This window comes from Rhododendron vialii, chromosome 7a (genome assembly GCF_030253575.1).
Source record: "Rhododendron vialii isolate Sample 1 chromosome 7a, ASM3025357v1".
Lineage (NCBI taxonomy): Eukaryota > Viridiplantae > Streptophyta > Magnoliopsida > Ericales > Ericaceae > Rhododendron > Rhododendron vialii.
Genome location: NC_080563.1, coordinates 34,448,075 through 34,470,104, shown reverse-complemented (window position 1 = coordinate 34,470,104; position 22,030 = coordinate 34,448,075). Strand labels below are relative to the sequence as shown.

The following is a 22,030-nucleotide window of genomic DNA, read 5'->3' as shown; positions in this document are numbered from 1 at the left end:
ATGTGCCACAAAATCGACAAACAGGACAATCTATGGAGGTTCAGTTCAACATAGAAATTAAGTTCGACAGGGAAGAGAAAATGACAACCAATAAATAAACGAACGAACAATTAGTTGGGCCAGCAAGTAAGACATACACTTACAGAAGTATCTTCATTAAAAAACCCTAGCATGTCCCTCTTCTTCGGTTTGACAGTGCACTTATCAAAATCTCCAGTTTCCAGATAGCGCAAAGCGTCTTCCAGGGAGAAAAATACATATCCACTTGCAGGATCCGTGTAGTACTGCAAGAAATTGATCTCCATAAGATTCATAGAGAGTCGGACATGTGTACGACTCAAAAGCTCCACATACCACAACCAAAAGAAGATTGTGAAAATGCACTATATACACCAACGTTATGTGTTCCATAGGAGAGAGAGAGAGAGAGAGACGGAATAATGAAAAACAGAATTGAAATGGGATCAAAGTATTGAAGAAGAGATCCTGACCGTTTCCTGTAGCCACCCTGGAGGCAGCCCTTCAGTTGCAACGCTCTCAATCACACCCTAGAGATTAGTTGAAGAATCAGAGCTTGTTTCTGATCAAGAAAAAATGGTATTACGCAGTCTATCCACATTACCTCAGGCACATATGGAACTAACCTTTTCTACAGGCTGCTCAGCAGAGCCCACTGGCTTCCGATTAGACGTGTGACTCTTTCGCTTCGTAATTTTGACATTTTGAGACCCCTCTACCTTCTGAGAGTTTGTGGCTACACCTAATTCTCCCATTTTAGCCTGGAAAATCATATTCATTAAACACTAATGTCAAAAATCCAACAATGTATAACCCCCTCTCAGTGAAGTTTTTCTTGTCCATTTCTTCAATAGCAACATTCTAGTATCCCGACACGGGATGGTAGACTTCTTGAAGGCAGTACAAAAAATAGGATTCTCCCCAATTGCAAACATAAAATAATGAATCAACATATCAGAAAATGTAATAAAGCAACGATTAATATGGATCAAAGACATGTAGTTACCAAAGTCCCGTTATCTAAAAACCCTAGCTCATCCCTCTTCTTTGGTTTCATAGAGCAGCTTTTGACGTCTCCAGTTTTCAGATAGCGCAAAGCATCTGGCTGGGAGAAGAATACATATCCGCTTACAGGATCCGTGTAGTACTGCAGCAGTTAGATCTTCATCAAAATTAATTTATACACCAAGTTTTGGAAGGACTTCAGCTACAGAACTCAAAAACTCCAATTAGATGATGATGTACCAAAGCAAGATGTGTAAAGATGTAAGTATCTACACCGAACACTTGGTGTGTATGTGTGTACAGAGAAAGAAAGGAAACAAGCAAAACACTGAATTGAAAGCTCGAAGTATTGAAGAAGAGATCCAGACCGTATCTTTTCTAGTCCCATTCGCCTTCTTCTGAATTTTGATTTCTTTACGCCACCCTGGAGGTAATCCATCAGGCGTGACACTCTCAATTGCAACCTATAGATAAAGAATTAGAGCATTCCCCCGATCAAACAAATGAAAAATGCAATCGATCAAAATTATCTCAGGTACTTTGTTTGTGGAGTAAACCTTGGCTGTTTGCTTCCGTTCAGATTTGCAACTTGTTTGCTTGAGAGTTTTGTCATTGTGTGACTTCTCTTCCTTCAAAGATGTTTTGCCTCCATTTAATTCATCCATTTTCAGCTGAAAAGAAAGCACAATAAACAACAATTGTGGTCAAATGAAGCAACTACTTCCTAATTGACATCACTAATTGGAGATTTTCCCCATTTGCTCTCCAGTCGGATAGCTCTGCTACATATGACCATAAGTGAAGGTAGATATCATGAAAGTAATACCAACAGAGGTTTTTCTTTTTTTCAATTGCAGGCAATGTATCCATGAAAGTTTTGGTGGAGAACTCTCCGAGCATGTTGCTGATTTTGTTGATTTTATCAGTACTAAAATTTGAATTCAGATATAAATGTTAAATCTGTAAAGATTAGAGAGTCCTCTCGGTGTTTTTGGTCTTGTTTCCTTTATTATCTCTAGTGGTTCTCTGAGGTTTTGTCTCAGGTGCCTTAGGAGTTGTGTTCTTTCGGGGGTATGCCCCTTAGAGTTGTAAATGAGTTTGCGCTTTATAAAAGGGATGTGCTTATCCAAAAAAAAAAAAAAAGGTTCTGAATACCGTATCAAACATGGTACCAGCTTTGTCACTGGAACGGTACCGGATTTGTCATGGTACCGGATTTGTCACTGGTACCGGTATGGTACTGGGTACAATTTCGGATTTGTCGTTAAAATATAAAAAATATATATAAATTTAGTTATAACCTTGTTTTTCCCTTACATAAAGTCCTACTATTAGACTATTACAATTTTAAAAAAATCAGTTTACATTTATTTTTAATAATCAATATAGCTTTCCAAATGGTGGGCTCAAAACCACTGGTTTTCAAACACACTTCCTTCTCTCTCTAAAAGAGTAAAATTCACGTTCCAAATTCCCAATGCAACTATTCCACTTTTTTTTTTATTCCACTTTCCAAGGGGTAATGTTTATCTCCCGAAAACTGAGAAAAACGTACAGGAACAACAGAGGACTGCCGGAGAAGACTACCCACGGCGGTGTGGAAACTGGAAACTTCACCAGTTCACCCACAGTGAAGATAGATCGATCAGCTGCAAGATTACGCCAGACTGCCGGAGAAGACCAAGAGGAGTCAACGTCAAATGTTCTCCAATCGTCTTCTTTTTCTCTCTTTCCCCTCCATGTCTCTATTTTCTTCTTTTTCTCTGTTTTACAAAATTTCGGACGAAATTTCCGGTAATGTCATCTCAACCGGTTTTTCCAGTATTGTCCGATAAGGCCGGGTATTGAAGCCGGGACGGTATTAGAGGGTTACAGTACCATTTTCCTCTCAAACCGGTACGGAACGGTATTCACAACCTTGTATATTACTTGTGCTAAAACAAAACAACAAACAAGAACTCTGGACCTGATAAACGGGTATGAGCTCACCGTAAGTTTTATCATCTGGAAAAAAAAATTTATGTTGCTTACCCGAATAAATACAGAAATTTTCTATGTAAACACATAACAAATCCACATGCAAGTAGTTGACATAAACGGTATATTGAGGAATAAACACTTCAGAAAGAAGCAAAAGATGTGATTAATCAAGTTCAATAATATGCAATATACCATCAATATTGAGCCACAGTTGAGGAACAAACCTTTTCTGCAGACTCAATGCTAAAGCCCATATCAATCTGTTTGGAGGATCTCGTACGAAATTGAGATCCCGTTGGCTTCAGTGTTGTTTTGCCGCCAGTTAATTCACAAGCGTCAGCTGAAAAGAAAGCACAATTAATCCATCTATGAGCACTAACTCCGTAATAGCCATAATCCAAGCGAAGCTTTCCCAGTTTACTTCTTTCATAATTAACTCCGCAATAGCACCAAAAGAGGTTCCATTCTCTGTTTTCATTTTCAGGCATATTTAAATCAAGCTTCTAGTGAAGATCACTCCCAGCAGGTTGCAGCTTGGACTGATCATAATTATACCCCAAACTTGAATGCTTACTTTAACACCTTAGAGTACTTCTGATATTGCATCATTCTTCTAGAATTAAAGAACTCAACCTAATAAGTGAATATGATGCCCGTCACTGATAAAGTTTAGCATGTAGTGCACATACAATCCATAGGGCCACATATTGGGTGAAGTCAAAAGAACTAACTTGGCAAATTCATGAAGAAACATTACTAACAGACCATTTTTGTTTTGTTGGGATGCAGAGCCATTTGGCTTTACAGTTTTGAGATATTCAGACACTTGTGGCTTCGAATAGAACTTGCGTCCAGTAAGTGGATCAACGTAGCACTGTAACAAACAAGACACAAATAAGAACATCAAGAACATATATGTAAAGACTGAATAACAGGATGAAATGATGAGATTAAGGTTTAATGACAATCTTTCCAAATTTGGAAATTGTTGGTTCAATTAAATCTGCGAACTTGACGGTTCAATTGCATGTAACTAAAAAAGAAACTGCATGTACAGAGTAATAACTCATGTGATGAAGTTTCTAATGGCTCGATCTCATAAGGTGGCTTCTGTGGGTAGTGCTTATATAGTGGAAGCTCTTCAATAAAGTTGGCGGACAAAAAACTAGTCTGTAAGTTATGAAGAATTAGTCTCATTCTTTACTATTGGCCCCAAAACAAACAAACAAACAAAAAAAACAGCTCAGTGTTAGCAAGTATCTGATTCCTGTGACAAAGACAAAGAAGAGAACAGTGGAGGATGTCCACAGTACCTTGAACATGGTAGTTTCAAACAACCACTACCTAACACTTTTTCCTTGCGCCAAAGCCACATGCCCTTAACGACAAGTGCATGAACGTAGAATTGGTAATCAACAGTGAATACCTGAAAGCCTGAAACTACAATATGACTATTAACATGGAGATGAACTTAACCTTAACCCCTCATCAAGCTCCTGTTAATCCAATTCATTTTAAGTTTAAGATTGAACAATCACGAGAAAAAGTCTCTAAGTACCCATATATAATGTCAAAATGAATCTGCAAGAGAGACACTTTAATGACCCAGAGCAATATCATCAAGCACATTCGCTATAACATTAGACCCAACTCTGATGCAATAAAGCCTTATCCAAGCAAATGGAAGCTATTGTAAAGGTCCAACACAAAGACTTCTCAAGGGGCTACCCATCTTGTGCTACTCTTCGCTAAGCACGCTTAAATGCGAGGTTCTGATGGGATTCAATATATTAGTACAGGTATGATCATTCACCTATTGTGTTGAAACCATAGCCATTAAGGCACGAGTGGCGTCATGGCTACTACTAGTACCTTGGACTTAAGCTTTTGGGCCATGTGGTGTGGCTTGTGGATCAAAAATCAAGGTACTGGGTTAGTGGTCTGCTTGAGGCGTTACGAACAGCCAGAGAAAATAGACCACCAGCCAAACCAGCAAGATGATAGAACCAGACGACCAACAACCAATCGAACCAAAGAGAGAGAAATCTGACAATTGAGATAGACTCGTGAGAGAGAGATGATGTTGATCAAGGTTGGATCCAGAGCTGTCGGTTGGTTCTGTGAACTCTAGACAAGCCGAATTGAGGTTAGTCAGGTAGGTTAGGGTTTGACATTTTTACCCCCTTTTGTATTTCCTTCCGATCTTGAACGAGGCACGCCTTTAATCAAGCTCACCACCTTAGTGTTGTTGCCTTTCCCCATCCTCCTTGAGCATGAACTATGCACCTCGTGCCTAGGAGCTCTTCTGGTAACAAGGGCATAAAAGTTTTCCAAAGGCTTAAGAGTCATGCAGCTCACTTTTAAGTTTTAACCAAGCCAAGGCAATTAAGACCACAAGTATATCAATTTTAAAAAGTTGCAGACAATGCAGCTTATACCAATTTAATAGAACCATTCGAGCAATATCAGGAACGATATTCCTATCTGAAACAAATACCCTAAAACTGGACAAATACCAGCAAAATGAACCAATTATAGCCAAATACCTTGACTTTTCGGCCGTTATTATCTTTGACATGCTCAGTCCAGCCAGCAGGGAGCCAGTCCGGCGACATTCCGGCCACCTTTACGCTAACATCTGAGGCTAATGGCTGGAAAACCTCTTCTACTGGCTGCATGCTAGAGCACGTTTGCGAAAGTTTGGATTTGCAACTTGTTCGCTTCAGAGCTTTCACATTCTGCAGCTCCTCTTCCTTCAGATTTGTTTCACCTCCAGTAAATTCACTTGTGTTGTGCTGAAAAGAAAGCACATATAATAAGAATACTAGTAATATTCCGTTGGACCAGTCATATGTGAAGCATTACTTGCTAATTGACATCTAGTAAAATTCTTCCCACTTGCTCTTGTATAGAATCGCTCTAGTTCATATCATCATACATGAAGGTAGACATTGCAATGGTAATACCAAAAGAGGTAACTTCTCTTTTCTTCCAATTGCATGCAACACAGAAACGGAAGCTTTGGTAGGAAGACACTCCGAACATTTTGCACATGAAATTGACTTTAACACGATGCAAATAACACAAAAGAAACCACAAACTAAAGAAGTCAATCATGATATATTTAGGAGTGAACTCTTGAAGAATGAAAGTTTACCACGTGACTAAGCCAATATGCAATCTATCATCAATATCACAACCTCGGGTACACAAACCTCTACAGATTCATTGCTAAAGCCCATTTCACTCTGTTTGGAGCAAGACCTTGTACGGAATTTCGATCCCTTTGCCTTCAGAGTGGTTGTGTCTCCACTTAATTCAACCACGTTAGACTGAAAAGAACATACAATTACTTAGAATAACCATAACTCTCGTTAACCCTATGAACACAAGAACTTTTCCCCAGTTAGCTTCTTCAATAACTTTACCACGTATACCAACACAAGGGAGGTAGACTTAGTAAAGGTAACACCAAAAGAGGTTCCTTTTTTCAATTCGACAAAAATGAAGCTTTTGGTTAAGATACGAGTAGAATTCTTTCTTAAGTATTCAGCAACTATGCGTAGCATTTTAATTTTGTTTTTGGCTTGATTATAAATATCACATATCCTTTTTATAAATAAATATTTTGGTTGCTTAGTAGGCATGACCATCAAAAAAAACTATGCATGATCATAAGAAAAAGTATGCATGATGGTAAGAAAAACTGTGCAATACAAAATACCAGCAATAGTTTCATTAGAATACATTTTTAGGTGAGCATAACAGATTAAAAGGCAAAACAAAATCACTTTTCTATTATAACTAATGAAAATACTAACAGTTTCACTTGACAATTCAGGGGTACATGTGTGTGCTTTCATGGTTGAGGGAGGGTCATTCAAAATCGCTTAAAGTACCAAGTTTTAATTGTAGGGCAAATATATGCAACAAATCCACATATCTAGGAAGTCAGATATATACAAACCTGACTAACAGTGACGGTGCCCGTTTTCTCCTGCTGCAATGCAGAGCTGTTGCGCTGCACAGTTCTCAGATAGTCAGACACTTGTGGTTTCGAATAGAATTTACGTCCAGTCAGTGGATCAATGTAGCACTGCAACAAACAAGAAATAAATCAAAACACCAAGGAAAATAAATGAATATCAGGATTAAACAACTAAATTGAGTTAGCTGATGGATGAAGAGAGAAGTTTTGTGATGATCTTTCCTATCTGAAAAAAGGAAAAAAAAAACCTAAAGATGGACAAATACCTGCAAAATGAACCCATTATATCCAAATACCTTGACTTTTCGGCCGTTATTGTCTTTAACATGCTCGGTCCAGCCAGCAGGGAGCCAGTCTGGCGACATTCCGGCCACCTTTCCGCTGACATCTGAGGCCAATGGCTGGAAAACCTCTTCTACCGGCAGCATGCTAGAGCCCGTTTGCAAAAGTTTGGATTTGTAACTTGTTCGCTTCAGAGCTTTCACATCCTGTGGCTCCTCTTCCTTCAGATATGTTTCGCCTCCAATTAATTCACTTGTGTTGTGCTGAAAAGAAAGCACATATAATTATAAAACTTGTAATATTGTGTTGGACCAGTCATATGTGAAGCTTTACTTGCTAATTGACATCTAGTAAAATTCTTCCCACTTGGTAATTGACATCTAGCTCATATCATCATACGTGAAAGTAGACATCATAACTGTAATACCAAAAGAGGTAACTTCTCTTTTTTACAATGGCATGCAACACAGAAACTGACGCTCTAGTAGGAACACACTCCGAACATGTTGCAGATGAAATTGACTTTAACACAATGCAAATAACGCAAAAGAACACATACCAAAGAAGTCAATCACCATATATTGAGGAATGAGCTCTTGAAGAATGAAAGTTTACCGTACGACTAAGCCAATTTATGCAATCTATCATCAATATCACAACCTCGGGTATACAAACCTCTACAGATTCATTGCTAAAGCCCATCTCAATCTGTTTGTAGCAACACCTCGTACAGAATTTTGATCCCTCTGGCTTAATAGTGGTTGTGTCGAACATACAATTACTTAGAATAACTGTAACTCGTGTTAACCCCACCCACGCACGAACTTTTTGTCAGTTAGCTACTTAAATAACTTTACCACGCATACCAACACAAGGGAGGTAGACTTAGTAAAGGTAACACCAAAAGAGGTTCCTTTTTTCGATTTGACGTAAATGAAGCTTTTGGTTAAGATACTAGTAGAATTCTTTTCTAAGTATTCAGCAACTATGAGTAGCATTTTTTTATTTAAATATTTTTTGATTATAGATATCATAACTCCTTTTATATATAAATATTTTGGTTGCTTAGTAGGTATGACCATAAGAAAAACGACGCATGATCATAAGAAAATCTATGAAAGATCATAAGAAAAACTATGCATGATGGTAAGAAAAACTGTGCAAAACAAAATACCAGCAATAGTTTCATTAGAATACATTTTTAGGTGAGCATAACAGATTAAAAGGCAAAACAAAATCACTTTTCTATTATAACTAATGGAAATACTAACAGTTTCACTTAACAATTCAGGGTTACATGTGTGTGCTTTCATGGTTGAGGGAGGGTCATTCAAAATCGCTTAAAGTACCAAGTTTTAATTGCAGTGCAAATACATGCTACAAATCCACATAGCTATGAAGTCGGATCACTCGGATATATGAAATAAGCAAATTTACAAACAAACCTGACTAACAGAGATGGTGCCCATTTTCTCCTGTTGCAATGCAGAGCTGTTGTGCTGTACAGTTCTGAGATAGTCAGACACTTGTGGCTTCGAATAGAATTTACGTCCAGTCAGTGGATCAATGTAGCACTGCAACAAACAAGAAATTTATCAAAACACCAGGGACAATAAGTGAATATAAGGATTAAACAACTAATTTGAGGTTGTTAATGGATCAAGACCAAAGTTTAGCGAGGATCTTTCCATTTTGAAGAAATTACGGTCTTAAACTAAATCTGCAAACTTGATGGTTTGATCGGAAAACACAAACCAAAATGGAAAGATGTATTGCTCTTTGTATTGGAAATTGATGACTTTGAACCCTCTTGCAAATATCTTTATCATATGCACCTTACTTTCTCCGGAATCAAATTGTAATTTATCTGTTGGGACCACAACAGATAATGGTAATCCCACCAAAAAAAAAAAGAAAAGAAAATGGCACGGAAAATTCAAAAATATATGTCTTTGATAGCAGCTGAGAAGATCCCACCAAATGTCTCACCCCATAACAACATAAAATTACTCATGATGAATTAGGGAAATCAGGCGTAGTAATTTCACAGTTTCTCCAACTAAATTAGGTCAAGGAGAGTCAGCTCAGACTTCAGAGCCTAAGCACTCAATAAAGCATCAGCACAATGCCACTCCAACCAGGTTTGAGAGAACTCTCTCGAGGATAGCTGCAAAAGACTTCGAGATTAACGAATTAAGTTTGTCACAAATTTCATTCAACTCTCTTTGATTTATCTTTACGCCAAATGATATTCCTCCCTACAGACTTTAAAGTTAAGCACCCATTTTCAGTGCACATATTCCTCCAAGTTGTAAGTATTTTAACATTGAGAATTTGAGATGAATGCCTCTTCAAACCACTTCAAAACCCATTATTTTCTAGTCATATTGTTGGATATGCATCAATACTTTATAAACACCGTCATTAGTGGTGGGACTCTTCCTATGAGAAATACGATCTGATATATTTTTAGGAGAGTCAACCGCATGTAATCGTCAAAATATTAGTGTCCCAATCCTAAACCTTGTCCAAAAATTACCATTTCATCCCTTAGCATTGCTTTCATCTTTCATATTAAATTCATCATCATCTTCAATACGGAGAAGTCGCAAATTGTGCACAGAGGCTAACACCTAGTTGCCGAAGACCCTGGTGGAGGAGGAAAGCCAATTCCCATGGTTATTGATCGGCAAAGCGAAGCCTTGCTTAACTCTCTTCCTTCCCTTTTAGTGGTTGTTCCTCCATTGATCTTACTTTCCTTAGTTGAAACAAACTGCGGTTCACGTGGATCACAACAAACAACGGTGCACTTATAGCACAAGCAAGGGATAACAAATTCTCCGAAACCCTAGCTCTTACACCATATTAAAGCTTCAGACTCAAGATCAATTGGCAATGAGTGGAGAGGTTGTCCAGACTCATATACTAATTTTTGAGGAGATAATTAACTGATATGAGACAATTTCCAACACTCTCCCTCACGTTCGACCCCCGACTTGAGCGGAGAGAGGTCAACAAAGGATACGGAACACACAAATCACAACAAAACAAAGTGCAACTATGGCACAAACAAATGGGAAAAGCCTCCGAAAACCTAGCTCTAATACCATGTTGAAGCATCCAACTCAAAACCAACTGGCAATGAGTGGAGAGCCCGCCCATGCTCATATACTAGTTTTGAAGAAAATAATTAACCAATGTGGGCAAACTCGAACAGAACTCTTGAGAATACTCGAAGGCTCGAAGCAGCAAATCTCATCACATGGATCAACAATCCATCTTTCCTGTCATGTAGGGACGGATCTAGTGTAGGCACAGAGGGGTCACGTGACCACCCTGAAAATTGGGCCCCAAAGAAGGGCCCCCAAGTCTAAGTATGTAATATATATAAAATATCCCAAAAATTGCTAAATCTGCTCGACAGTTCCAGTGAAGTTGTCCATCCACAGGTGTGATGTGAGTTCAAATCCTAGCGCTTACATTTTCCTTTTTTTTTTTTTTGTGTTAATGGTTGAAAAACACACCTCCATGAATTTGTGAGTGTGCTAAGACACAAACTCAAACCCAAACATAAACAAACTCGTGTAGCATTGGTACCACAAAGTCATTTACAATAATGTAATTTCCCATGCAAATCAATTACTATAGCTATAAGTTCCACATAAAATTTTAAAAAAAAATTACATACTTTCTTCAACATTTTACATTTTTTTTTAAATGCTCAAATTAACTGCCACTAATATTAGATGTATATATACATTCATTTTCGAATTAAATAATAAAAATTGAATTGAGTTCGCCTGCGACTTTGAAACATATAAGGCCGGTCCTAAAGGGGTGACCCCTCTATAGAAAATTCCTAAATCCGCCACTGCTGTCTTGTTGTCCTCGAGTAGTCACGTGTCATGTCACTAAAAATAATCACTTTGTTTGGTTCTCCTCTCGGAAAAAATCTCTCCAAAATTTTTGATTGTTTCATCATCCGTGTTTTTTCGACCTTTAGTATTTTTTGTCAAATTTTTTACTTATTTTTAACTTTTTGGATGTACATAGTGTACCTCTATTCAAAAAATAAAAGAGTTTGTTAAAATGTTAAAAAAAATTACTAAAGACAAAAAAATACGCAAACCTATATGGAACTTTTTTATCTCAAAACTGCAAACCAAACATAGTGAATATCCCTCCCTTGCAATGCTAAATTTCAATCTTTAGATTCACCTTATAAATTATAATGCCACTAGTTATGGTCATGGTAGGTAGCTCTACTTTACTTTTGGATTGTTAATTGCATTTCTTATTGGGATATTATGAATTTTATTTGGATTCCCTCCCTATAATTTGGAGTTGAAAATTATTTAAAAAGAAATTCTAATAAAAAAAGATTAAGAACCAAAGTACCAAAAGGCAGTTGTGTCTTAGGTTTGCGTGAAAGTACAACATAATTTGTGAATCAGAACTCGGTAAAGACTTACATATTAGGAGTGCTAGGCAAATTTCACACAATAAAAGATCTAGCATCTACCTTACTAAGTATAACACCCAACCAGAGATGTAAAAAGTGCGCCTAGGCATAATGCACAGCTAGGTGCACGAATGGGATTTCATGGAGGTTGTTGGAAATTGTCCCACATAGATTAATTATCTCCTCCAAAACTAGTATATGAGCCTGGGCAGCCCCTCCACCCATTGCCAATTGGTTTTGAGTTGGATGCTTTAACAAAGGTTAAGGCAAGGCAATGGATAGGTTCAGGAACAGAAGCAAGTGCCTCGCCGTGAGGCACAAGGGGCACAAGGGTGTAAATAATTCAGAAGGTGAAAATATAAGACTATAAATCAACACAACGCAGATCTATTCCTCAAGTCTATTTGACTCCTATTCTCCTCTCCTCTTCTCCCATCTCCACTTCCTCCTCTTGATTCTTCTTCTTGATCCTAAAAAGTCGACTTGTGTATATACTATTCTAGGTGGTTGTCCCTCTCTTAGTAGTAGGATCCCCGTACCAGGCTGAGTTATCCCCAGATCCTTGCTCCTGCACTCCCAGGTCAGAATCTCCTAGAAACCTCACTCCCATCGAGGAAAATGCGCGGTCCCAACTAAGATAGAACAACTTGAGCATATGGATCCCAAAAAGAAACAAAAGAAAGAGCTAACAAGCAAGAGAAAAGATGATACAAAGATAAGATACTAGAAACACATTAACTAAAATTTGCTCAAGCATTTGGTTTAAACATAACATCTGATGAAGCAGTTTTGGACGCCCCCAGTCACCTAACCTGCAAGAGAAACTGATAATACTGGTGCAGTGTCAGCCAAAACACCTCTGATGCCCAAGCCAATCGAGTGTGTAGGTCAAAACAGGTAGAAAGGCTCAAGAGCTTGTAAGTTAATAGTATCTTGGAGAAACTAGGACACGTCTTTCTTTCGGGTTTGAATCCCAATAGGATTAGGTCTTATTCTAAGATTCGTCAATAAGGCTAATCTTTGGAGGAGCTAATAGTTATAGCATCCTATTCCCTTTAGGAAGGGCAGTCCTATTTCATGTAGGAGATATAGAAGTGTTCCCCGTACCAAGAGCACGAAACTCCCGCATATGTGGGGTTTGGAGAAGGGTTGTACGCAAGCAACAAGAGAACAAGGAAAAGACCAACAACAAAACCAAGAGACTGGTCATGATTTGTTTTAACTAAGGAGAGTAAGGCAAATGGAGGAGGATCCACTATGAGGAAAGGAAAAGAGATGACCAAGGCTTGCATTGCCAACCAATGAGCAACAGAATTGGCTGTGCTACTGCACCAAGGTGTTATGCAACAAAGTGTGGCTATGTGCTCAACTTGAGACTCCTTCGTATTGAAGATGTTGGTCCATATCACTATGAAAGATGGAAGGGATGGTATTGTTATAAACCCTCCATCGAGTATTGGTTTGACTGTGTGCACATAAGCTCTTATGCACCATCCCCTTGCACACTGGGTTTCAAGGGCTACTTCTATACAAATCATATGGGATCAGAGCTAACTGTCACATCAAATATGGCATCTAACGTAACCTCTGTATCAGATGGGTGCAACTTTAAAATTCAGGCCGTGGACATGACGGCTTATGGGTTGCAGGCTGCATTAAGATGCCTACAAAGGTATTGAATATCTCTAGGTGAGTGAAGCCATCGGGCTACCATCAAGTAAGTGCCATAGAATGCGCCTCCGAGGATGTGGATGCCAGCTGCAGAACGTGGTGGCATGTTACGATCCTAATGTCGTCCTCAGTTGGCTAAGTAAGGACTTGGCCATATGTATATAAGCTTATTCTGCAAGCCATTTTTCAAGGGTGAGTTCTACTGACAGGGTTTCCAATTTTCCTGAATTTAACTTAAAATTGACTTTCTGCAAGCCATAAACATATACAAGCCACCACAGTATCATCAGCTCGTTAGGCATCATTCACTTTGACATCAGACCCAGCTCAGATGCAATACAACCTCACCCAAACAAAGGGCACCTAACAGCTTGGGATTCACCAAATTCACTCATTCCATATATATTCATTACTGTCGTTTTTACAATACTCATCAACAATATTTTCAAATCGGGATACGTATCGTGTATCGTTTATTTTATTTTATGTATCGTATGGGGATACATATTGTGTATCATAAGATACGTTGACAAATACAAATACAAATACAATATAATATGTATACTTAATTATAATCTAAAATCTGTTGGATATATGAAAAATAGGGTTTTAGGATGGAAAATTTCAAGTCTCCCAAGTAGGGTCTATCATAATGAGGCTTTCTCGTGCCTGAGTCATACAATACATGATCGAAATATGTTCTTTCTTCTATTCGAACTTCGAATTTTGGTTTTCTCTAAATGGTTTGGATACCGTCACAATTAGATCAAATGATTCAGAATGCGTTTGTGTTCCAATTCTTAAAATATGGTATGATTTCTACTCAACAAGAAATCGTAGCATACATTCCGAATCGGGATACACTATTATATCATAAGTCGTATTGTAGGATTTCTATAAATAAATAAAAAAGATACAACGTGGGATACGTATCGTTTTTTGAAGGAGACAATACGAATCATAGGATACGTATCCTGTATCGTAAGATTTTAACAACCATGCTCATCAAGCATGAAGCACAAACAGTGGCCTAAAATGCAATGAATATGATATCTAAATTTGAGTATTATTGATATAATTAGTGTACTAGCTTCCTATTATGTTAATAATTTTAATTTGATTCAATAAAAAATAGGTTATTCTACATTCTCATTTTTCAATTTCTCACATAATTAAAGATAGGTTATTCTACATTCTCATTTTTCAATTTCTCACATAAATAAAGAGTAAGCATGCGAGTGTCATAGTAGCCTAAAAAAACAGAACAAAAGGATTCATATATTTTTACTCCATTAGGCAAGAATAATTTTAATGTACAAATGTATGTGTTGAAATTCAAAAGCTCTTTATGAATACTCCTTCCGTCTTGTTTTGTTGGTCCCTCATTGGAAATCCAACTATTTAAGGCAACATAATTCTTCCGTTGTACTTTTGTTAACTTAACAATATTTTCCCTTTATGTGTTGTTTCTTGAAATCCTAGCTTATTTAAGGTAGGAGAAAAGGATGGGCAGAATGGTAGTGTTGCATTACTTTTTTGGAAACTTTTCAAAATGGACAATTATTTTTGAGATATCTCAAAATGGAATACTCGACCATATTTGTGGAACGGAGGGAGTAAGTTTGTTCCAGAACTCAAAATAAGTCTTTATTTTTTAAAGAGACAATTTCAAACTCAAAAATAAAATGTATTTACGCAAATAATTTTCCTAACAATATGAATCTTGTTTGATAGATCTCATTGAGATCTTTTGAAGAGTACAAAAAAATAGAAAATTTATTTTTTATTTACATTATTTTTTAGTTCAAAAATATAAAATAAGTACTTACTTACTATTTACTATTTTTTAAGAATGTGTTCTGGAACGGGTAATATACGGGGTTTTTTACATAATTAATATACGTTTGGACAAACAGAAGTCTATTAATTCGGCCCCCAAACAGAAGTCTATTAACTCCGCCACTGAGCACGAACATCAACATCAACATGCAAGGAAAATGAAATCGCAAAACATCGTACGCGAAATCAACCATCAATTTTCCATAAGTTACCCAGTCGCTCTGCTCGAGAAGCAGCTACGCCAAAGTAAGAGAACCAATTCACGCAATTTAAGCCCCGAAACAAAAAAAAACCCAAAACTGGAGCAGTACTAGCCCACGTAAAGCTCGATTAATTCGGGTACCTTGTACTTGCGATCGCCCTTGACTTTGACCTCCTCCGTCCAGCCGACGGGGAGCCAGTCCGGCGACTTTCCGGCCTCCATTCAGCTGAGATCTGGACCTCTCCTCCGTCAATTTTACTCTACGTGATGTCAATAGGATTAGTCGCATCGGTCACACTTTTTGTCCCAGTGTAAGATGGGAGTTTGTTTTTAGTCCAGGGGGGTTGTAAGGGAGTTTCTAAATGCACCCACAAATCTGTTCAGCGCACTCGTGGACAAGCACTTCTTTGACAGTCGCGGAAGGGTTTATTACACTGTTTGACCCCAAAAAAAAAAAAGTTTGACCAAAAAGGAAGGGTTTATTACACTGGAGAGATTTTTCAGGGCCGAGCAGAAGGAAGGGTTTATTACGCTCGAGAGATTTTTCAGAATTCATTCGGCGCATTTGAACCGTCCGATATACTCTTTAGTGGCTCAAATTGAAATTCTCTCTCTCCTTTCATTTCAACACTTTCTCTCTTCTTTTATCTCTTCAAATCTGAGTCGTTCAAAAATAAAATGAACGACTCGAATGCGCAAGCGGACACCACGTGGTACCGCCCGATACTGAAAAAATTTCATTACACTGTGGTGGGTGCGTTTAGAACCTTGTGATTGGTAATTTGGTACAGAGTAAGTACAACGGTCTCAATCTCAATACCAGTTGTACAAGCAACGGTCTCAAATGAACCTTCTTCTTTTTCTTTTTTTATCCGATCAAATGAACCTTGTTATAAGGTGTAGCAAACACGTGCACGGTGCACAGTAAAGGATCCAGGATTTTATGACACACAGGTCAAGTATCAAGAAGGGCAAATTTCACTGACCTCCCCTGAAGTTTCTGACACGAACAGAAACCTCCCCTGAGGTTTCTGAAATGACACTGCCCTCCCCTCTTTTACCCAACAATACCAAGGGACCCCCCTGCCGTTACCTTTCCGTTAGAAAATGGATGGAAAAGGTGATGTTGTGCTATACTTTTTACAATACCTATACTACTCTCATCAGACTCTTTACCCCTCTCATTTATAAAATATAAAATACAAACATTTCTACACTTTGTGCTCATTTCACTTTGAGATTTTGTCCTTATTTAAAAGGATTCATATTTGTTAATTTTCTGTCAAACTCTTGTGAATTATTGGTTCGTCTTGATAAGAGGAATTGAAAAAAGTAAAAAATTAAGACTTTTACCAAATATTTTGAGAAATTCAATATTTTAGGTAAAAGTAATAAATTTATACTCTTTTGATTCCTCTCGTTGAGACAAACCAATAATCCACAAAAATTTAACGCAAAACTAGCAAATACGAAAAAAATTCAAATATGAACAAAAATCAAAAAGCCTAAAAAAAACCCCACAAACAAGCCCGCACGAAAAAAAAATTGTGGGTTTGTTTGTGGGATTTTTAGGCTTTTTAGTTTTTGTTCATATTCAATTTTTTTATGCAGGCTTGTTTGTGGGATTTTTAGGCTTTTTGATTTTTGTTCATATTTGAATTTTTTTCGTATTTGCTAGTTTTGCGTTAAATTTTTATAGATTATTGGTTTATCTCAACGAGAGGAATCAAAAGAGTATAAATTTATTACTTTTACCCAAAATATTGAATTTCTCAAAATATTTGGTAAAAGTCTTAATTTTTTACTTTTTTCAATTCCTCTTATCAAAACGAACCAATAATTCACAAGAGTTTGACAGAAAATTAACAAATATGAATCCTTTTAAATAAGGACAAAATCTCAAAGTGAAATGAGCACAAAGTGTAGAAATGTTTGTATTTTATATTTTATAAATGAGAGGGGTAAAGAGTCTTGTAACGACCCTGATTTTTGGTAAATAAAAATTTCGTTAAATATTTAAATTTTATTTTAATTACTTGGATTTGCTACTAAAAAAATTTTCTTTTTAATTTTTAATAATCCGTCATAATTAGATTTGAGATTTATAAAATTATATATTTTCACGCCGAGCAATCTAGTCATTTTCTAAAGACAAGTATGCTTGTAGAAGCACTTGTATTTTTTTCTAGTGAGTTAAATAAAATTTTTAAATTATATTTCTTGGCTAAAAATCCTACTTGGCAAGTAGAATTAGTTTTCAACCAATTCGTTAGAAAACCCTAATTACCGTTTCAATCTAGTTACAATTTCCTAACCCTAGATGGACCTTTTTGACCGTCTTTGAGCCTTATGAAACCCTCCGAACCCTATTGAACCATTAGACTATAGGAGTAATCATTTTATTCCTATGTTTAGTCATTTCACTTTACCTAGCATCATTACTTACCCTACCTATTGGATAATAAAGGCAAGGGAAAACTTTAACCTTTGGTCCATAAATATTAGGGAAAATATTATCCCTTGGACAATAGATTCCCATGACTAGTCATATCAAATTATTACCAATATTCCTTTACCCCTTGGTCCATAATTGTTAGGGGAATTTTTGTCTCTTGGTTATTAGACCTTTGACTTGCCAAAATGTATGACAAGACAAGTCATACAAAGAATCCCATCATTTTGCTTCCAAAAGAAGCAAGAATAGCCATGCATGCATGCACACCTATGTTCTAGTCTTAAGATCCTAGACTTACTTTCCTAGATTTTCTTAGATGTATATAGATACAAGAGAGAGAGAGAGAGAGAGAGAGAGAGAGAACCGTGAGAGAGAGGGAGAGAGAGGCCGAAAGTGAGAGAGTGAGATGGAGTGTGTGCTTGTGTTTGATTACTTACACAAGCAACCTTTATAGCCTTAAGCCTATTTTTACTACATGCCAACCCATTCTAGTCTTCCTAAGTACAATGATTTTGTGCTTTCTTGCAAGCAACCTCCCCATAGACTTGACAAGTCAAAAACCCTTCATGATGGCCTAAGATTTGGCCTACAAATGGAAGTGACAAGTCATGGAAGGCATGGCATGATTGAAAGGCATGAGATGACAACTCAATGGAGCAAAATCCATGGGAGAAAGGAGAGAAGGGGGGGCCGGCCATAGAGGAGGGAGGAGGAGCTCAAGTGTTGGCTATAAATAGCACCCCATGCCTTTCATTTAACTCACACCCTCACTCAATTGCCATTTCCATTTTCCAGACAGCTTACTGCCCTTCACGAATCTTCATTTTTCTCCTGCTTAAAGTAGTTTTTAGGACCAACTCCCTTCGGAAAAGTTGTAGAGCACTTCGAAACCTTCAAGTTAGACCCAAGAACCATCCCAATCGGTGAAGAAACGACAAAGATATTGGCATCCGAAGTTCAGTAAAAATCTCGGATTTCTATTTCCAGACAGCATACTGTCTTCTCCTTTATCACCATTTTTCTCCTGCCTAAAGTAGTTTCTAGGATCAACTTCCTTCACAAAAGTTGTAGAGCACTTCGAGAACTTCGATTTCGACCCAAGAACGATCATATTCGGCCAAATATTGACCGAGTTACTGCCATCCAAAGTTCGGTCCAGATTTGCGAATTTCACCGCCCGTAGAAAATCTTCCAACTAGCTTATTCGGCCCCGACTAAGTTTCGGATCAAGGTAGATTTTTCTCTACTCACTTCCCTAAGTATAAGTAGAATCCCTAGTTTACTAACTCTACGTATAGTATAGAATCGTACGTTAGAAAGTGGAATGTTCTTGATTCAAAGTATCAATATCGTAGATAAGATTATCTATTGTTTGGTTTCAAGTAGATAAGCTTATCGTTTAAAATGCATGATTGTCAATAAGTTTATCTCACTAATGGAGGTATGAGCATGTTAGATAAATGACTTTGTCTTAAATAAACATATGTTGTATTGAATTTCTCAAAAAGAAAGAAAGAACGATTTTCGAAAGATAGAATTTGACACTTGAATAGAAGAAATCGTATTTTGATCTTTAAGATGGTTTTGAGCATGAGTAACAACATAGAATTGGATGATCTTGTTAGATCATAATGAATGATTTATGCTTGCGTATGTGAAAAGTCCTACCGCGGAGTCTATGCATGAAAACGTGACACGAAAATCGAGAAAGTTAGAAACATGACACCTAGGGTGTGGCTAACGAAAAGGCGTGTTTTGAAAAGGTGAAATGTTTTGGAAACCGCAATGTGGACAGACATGGTAGCCCGTTGTGTGGTGTGTGTTTTGTGTGCCAATGGGAATCCGGTGCGGCGGAACCATTGTGAGGATACTCGGGAGACCGGAACGGCGGAACCGAGGTTGGGTGTGTGGCTTGGTTATCCGCGTTACGGAGCCAATGCAATTGTGTGCCAATGGGAACCCGGTGCGGCGGAACCACTGTAAGGATACTCGGGAGACCGGAACGGCGGAACCGAGGTTGGGTGTGTAGCTTGGTTATCCGCGGTACGGAGCCAATGCAAATGATTTTGAAAGGTTGGGTGTGTAGCTTGGTTATCCACGGTACGGAGCCAATACAAATGATTTTGAAAGGTTGAAATGTTGACACGGTCTACGATAAGTCGCGTAGGAGAAACACGGAAATCTTGGACACCAACGATAGATGATTAACGAATGTGGATGTGTCATTGTTAGCTGTATATACATGTATCATGTGGAAATCGATGATTGTATAACCTGTTGTTTGTAAGTTATGGGTTAGCGGGTATGAGTTTGTTCTATTGAGCGTTGTAGCTCACGGTGTTACCTTTTGGTGACCCTGACATATTATATCGGTGGCGACGCTGGTATAATGTGTCAGACCTTGTAGATTATCAAGATGAACATTACACCTTGGAGACTTTTGGAGCTGAGGAGCTGGCTAAGATGAAGGAGCAGGTGGAGCTGTAGATAGGAACCCTAGTCTACCTTCCTTTTGTTGAATAAAATTACTCTTTTGGGAGTTATGTTGTAATAATGAGCCAGACTCACCTTGTTTTTGTAATAAAATGTTTTCTTTAACGTACCCAAAATTCGGGGCGTTACAAGTCTGATGAAAGTAGTATAGGTATTGTAAAAAGTATAGCACAACATCACCTTTTCCATCCATTTTCTAACGGAAAGGTAACGGCAGGGGGGTCCCTTGGTATTGTCGAGTAAAGGAGGGGAGGGCAGTGTCATTTCAAAAACCTCAGAGGAGGTTTCTGTTCGTGTCAAAAACCTCAGGAGAGGTCAGTGAAATTTGCCCATACATATTTTTTGTTTGTACATAATAAATTGGAAAAATTAAATATAAAATCGGAACCAAAATTAGCCTAAAAAGAAAACCGAACCGGTTCTCTTTAAAAACCAGACCAAAATAAACCGTTATTTTTTCGGGGTTTTTTGGGCTGGTTTGTTTTTTCGGTTTTTAGTATCACCTCTAGCTAATATTCCCTCCATCCCAAAATATTTGTCCAATCCAAAAAATGTGGGCTTAACAATAATTCATTTCTTCCAGGAAAAACATTCAAATTTTTTCATAAATTAAAAGAACTCGTCGTTATCTAATAAATGAGTGAAAAAAATTTGATTTTTTTCTTGCAAAAGTTGTATTATTTTTAAGTCATCATTTTGCAAATCGGACAAATATTATAGAACGGATGGAGTATATTTTAACCAAGATAGAGAGCCAATTTCAAAGATGAAAGATGGTAAAATTGAGATTTTTTCTTGAAAGTCTACTCCAACAAAGTAGGCATCGATCTCACTAATCTAAGATAGGGCTGTCCAAGAAAAACTAAGAACTGTGAAACCGGTCAGGACATAATCAATCCGTGCCTTTTGGATTTTGTCCATGGATAAATGGTCCGAACACGGATTTGAAAATTAAAACCCGTGAGATACGGATTAGGATTGAATTTTCATTTTAAAACCGTGGATTAACTGAACCGAACTATGAGATATTTTAAAAAATATACATGTGTATGTGTAATATTTATAAACTAGCGACTGCCCGCGCCTGAAGGCACGACTTGAGCAATCAGCAAATGCAAATCATTACGTGCTCACATATGCAATATCTCAATCTCAATCCAACAATTTCAACTCTGCGAAAAACAATAACCCTTGCATATTCTTTAGCATTTAAGCTCAACAATAAGACAGGAAATAATAATCAGCAACTCTCAATTGTTAATTGATAAAAACTAACTTAACAGAGTAGGAAACTTTTGCTTTGGAGATGAAACACCAACAAAATCGACAACTCCAAATTAAAGTTTCAAAAAAAAGAAAGTAGAAATCATCATTTATGGAATAAGAAACCCTTGGTTCACTTATATAATACAAATCAAACCCGACAACTCCTAATTAAAGTTTCAGAAAATCTAGAGACCAATGTCCAATTAAAAGAGTTAATGTTTAAAATTATGTTTCAATTTTTTTTTACTCAATCTGCACAACTTAAAGTATTGTTTCATAACAAAATGGACAGAAGCAAAGTAAATTTATATAAAATAAAATAAACAAAGCATAGGTAATATTTGTTGAAAATTCATAAATCACACAACA

General features: G+C 37.3%; 1 protein-coding gene across 11 annotated transcripts in view; it reads right to left on the bottom strand.

The window, feature by feature from the left end:
- The window catches only part of LOC131334672 (uncharacterized), a 103,412-nt gene extending 87,613 nt beyond the window's left edge, over positions 1-15,799 (bottom strand). For 2 of the 11 annotated variants that reach the window (XM_058369808.1, XM_058369807.1), the window contains exons 1-14: positions 15,589-15,786; positions 8,719-8,847; positions 7,288-7,536; positions 6,971-7,099; positions 6,219-6,335; positions 5,550-5,798; positions 3,769-3,877; positions 3,228-3,343; positions 1,563-1,694; positions 1,392-1,487; positions 1,025-1,165; positions 645-779; positions 492-548; positions 138-284 (exon numbers count right to left, since the gene is read on the bottom strand). In XM_058369808.1, coding sequence (XP_058225791.1) covers positions 138-284; positions 492-548; positions 645-779; positions 1,025-1,165; positions 1,392-1,487; positions 1,563-1,694; positions 3,228-3,343; positions 3,769-3,877; positions 5,550-5,798; positions 6,219-6,335; positions 6,971-7,099; positions 7,288-7,536; positions 8,719-8,847; positions 15,589-15,669 — 1,887 coding nt within the window. In that variant the 5' untranslated portion in view covers positions 15,670-15,786. Of the gene's footprint in view, positions 1-137; positions 285-491; positions 549-644; positions 780-1,024; positions 1,166-1,391; positions 1,488-1,562; positions 1,695-3,227; positions 3,344-3,768; positions 3,878-5,549; positions 5,799-6,218; positions 6,336-6,970; positions 7,100-7,287; positions 7,537-8,718; positions 8,848-15,588 lie in introns of all 11 variants that reach the window. The other 9 variants (XM_058369813.1, XM_058369810.1, XM_058369805.1 and 6 more) reach the window with 8 other exon arrangements.
- Positions 15,800-22,030: the final 6,231 nt, after the last annotated feature.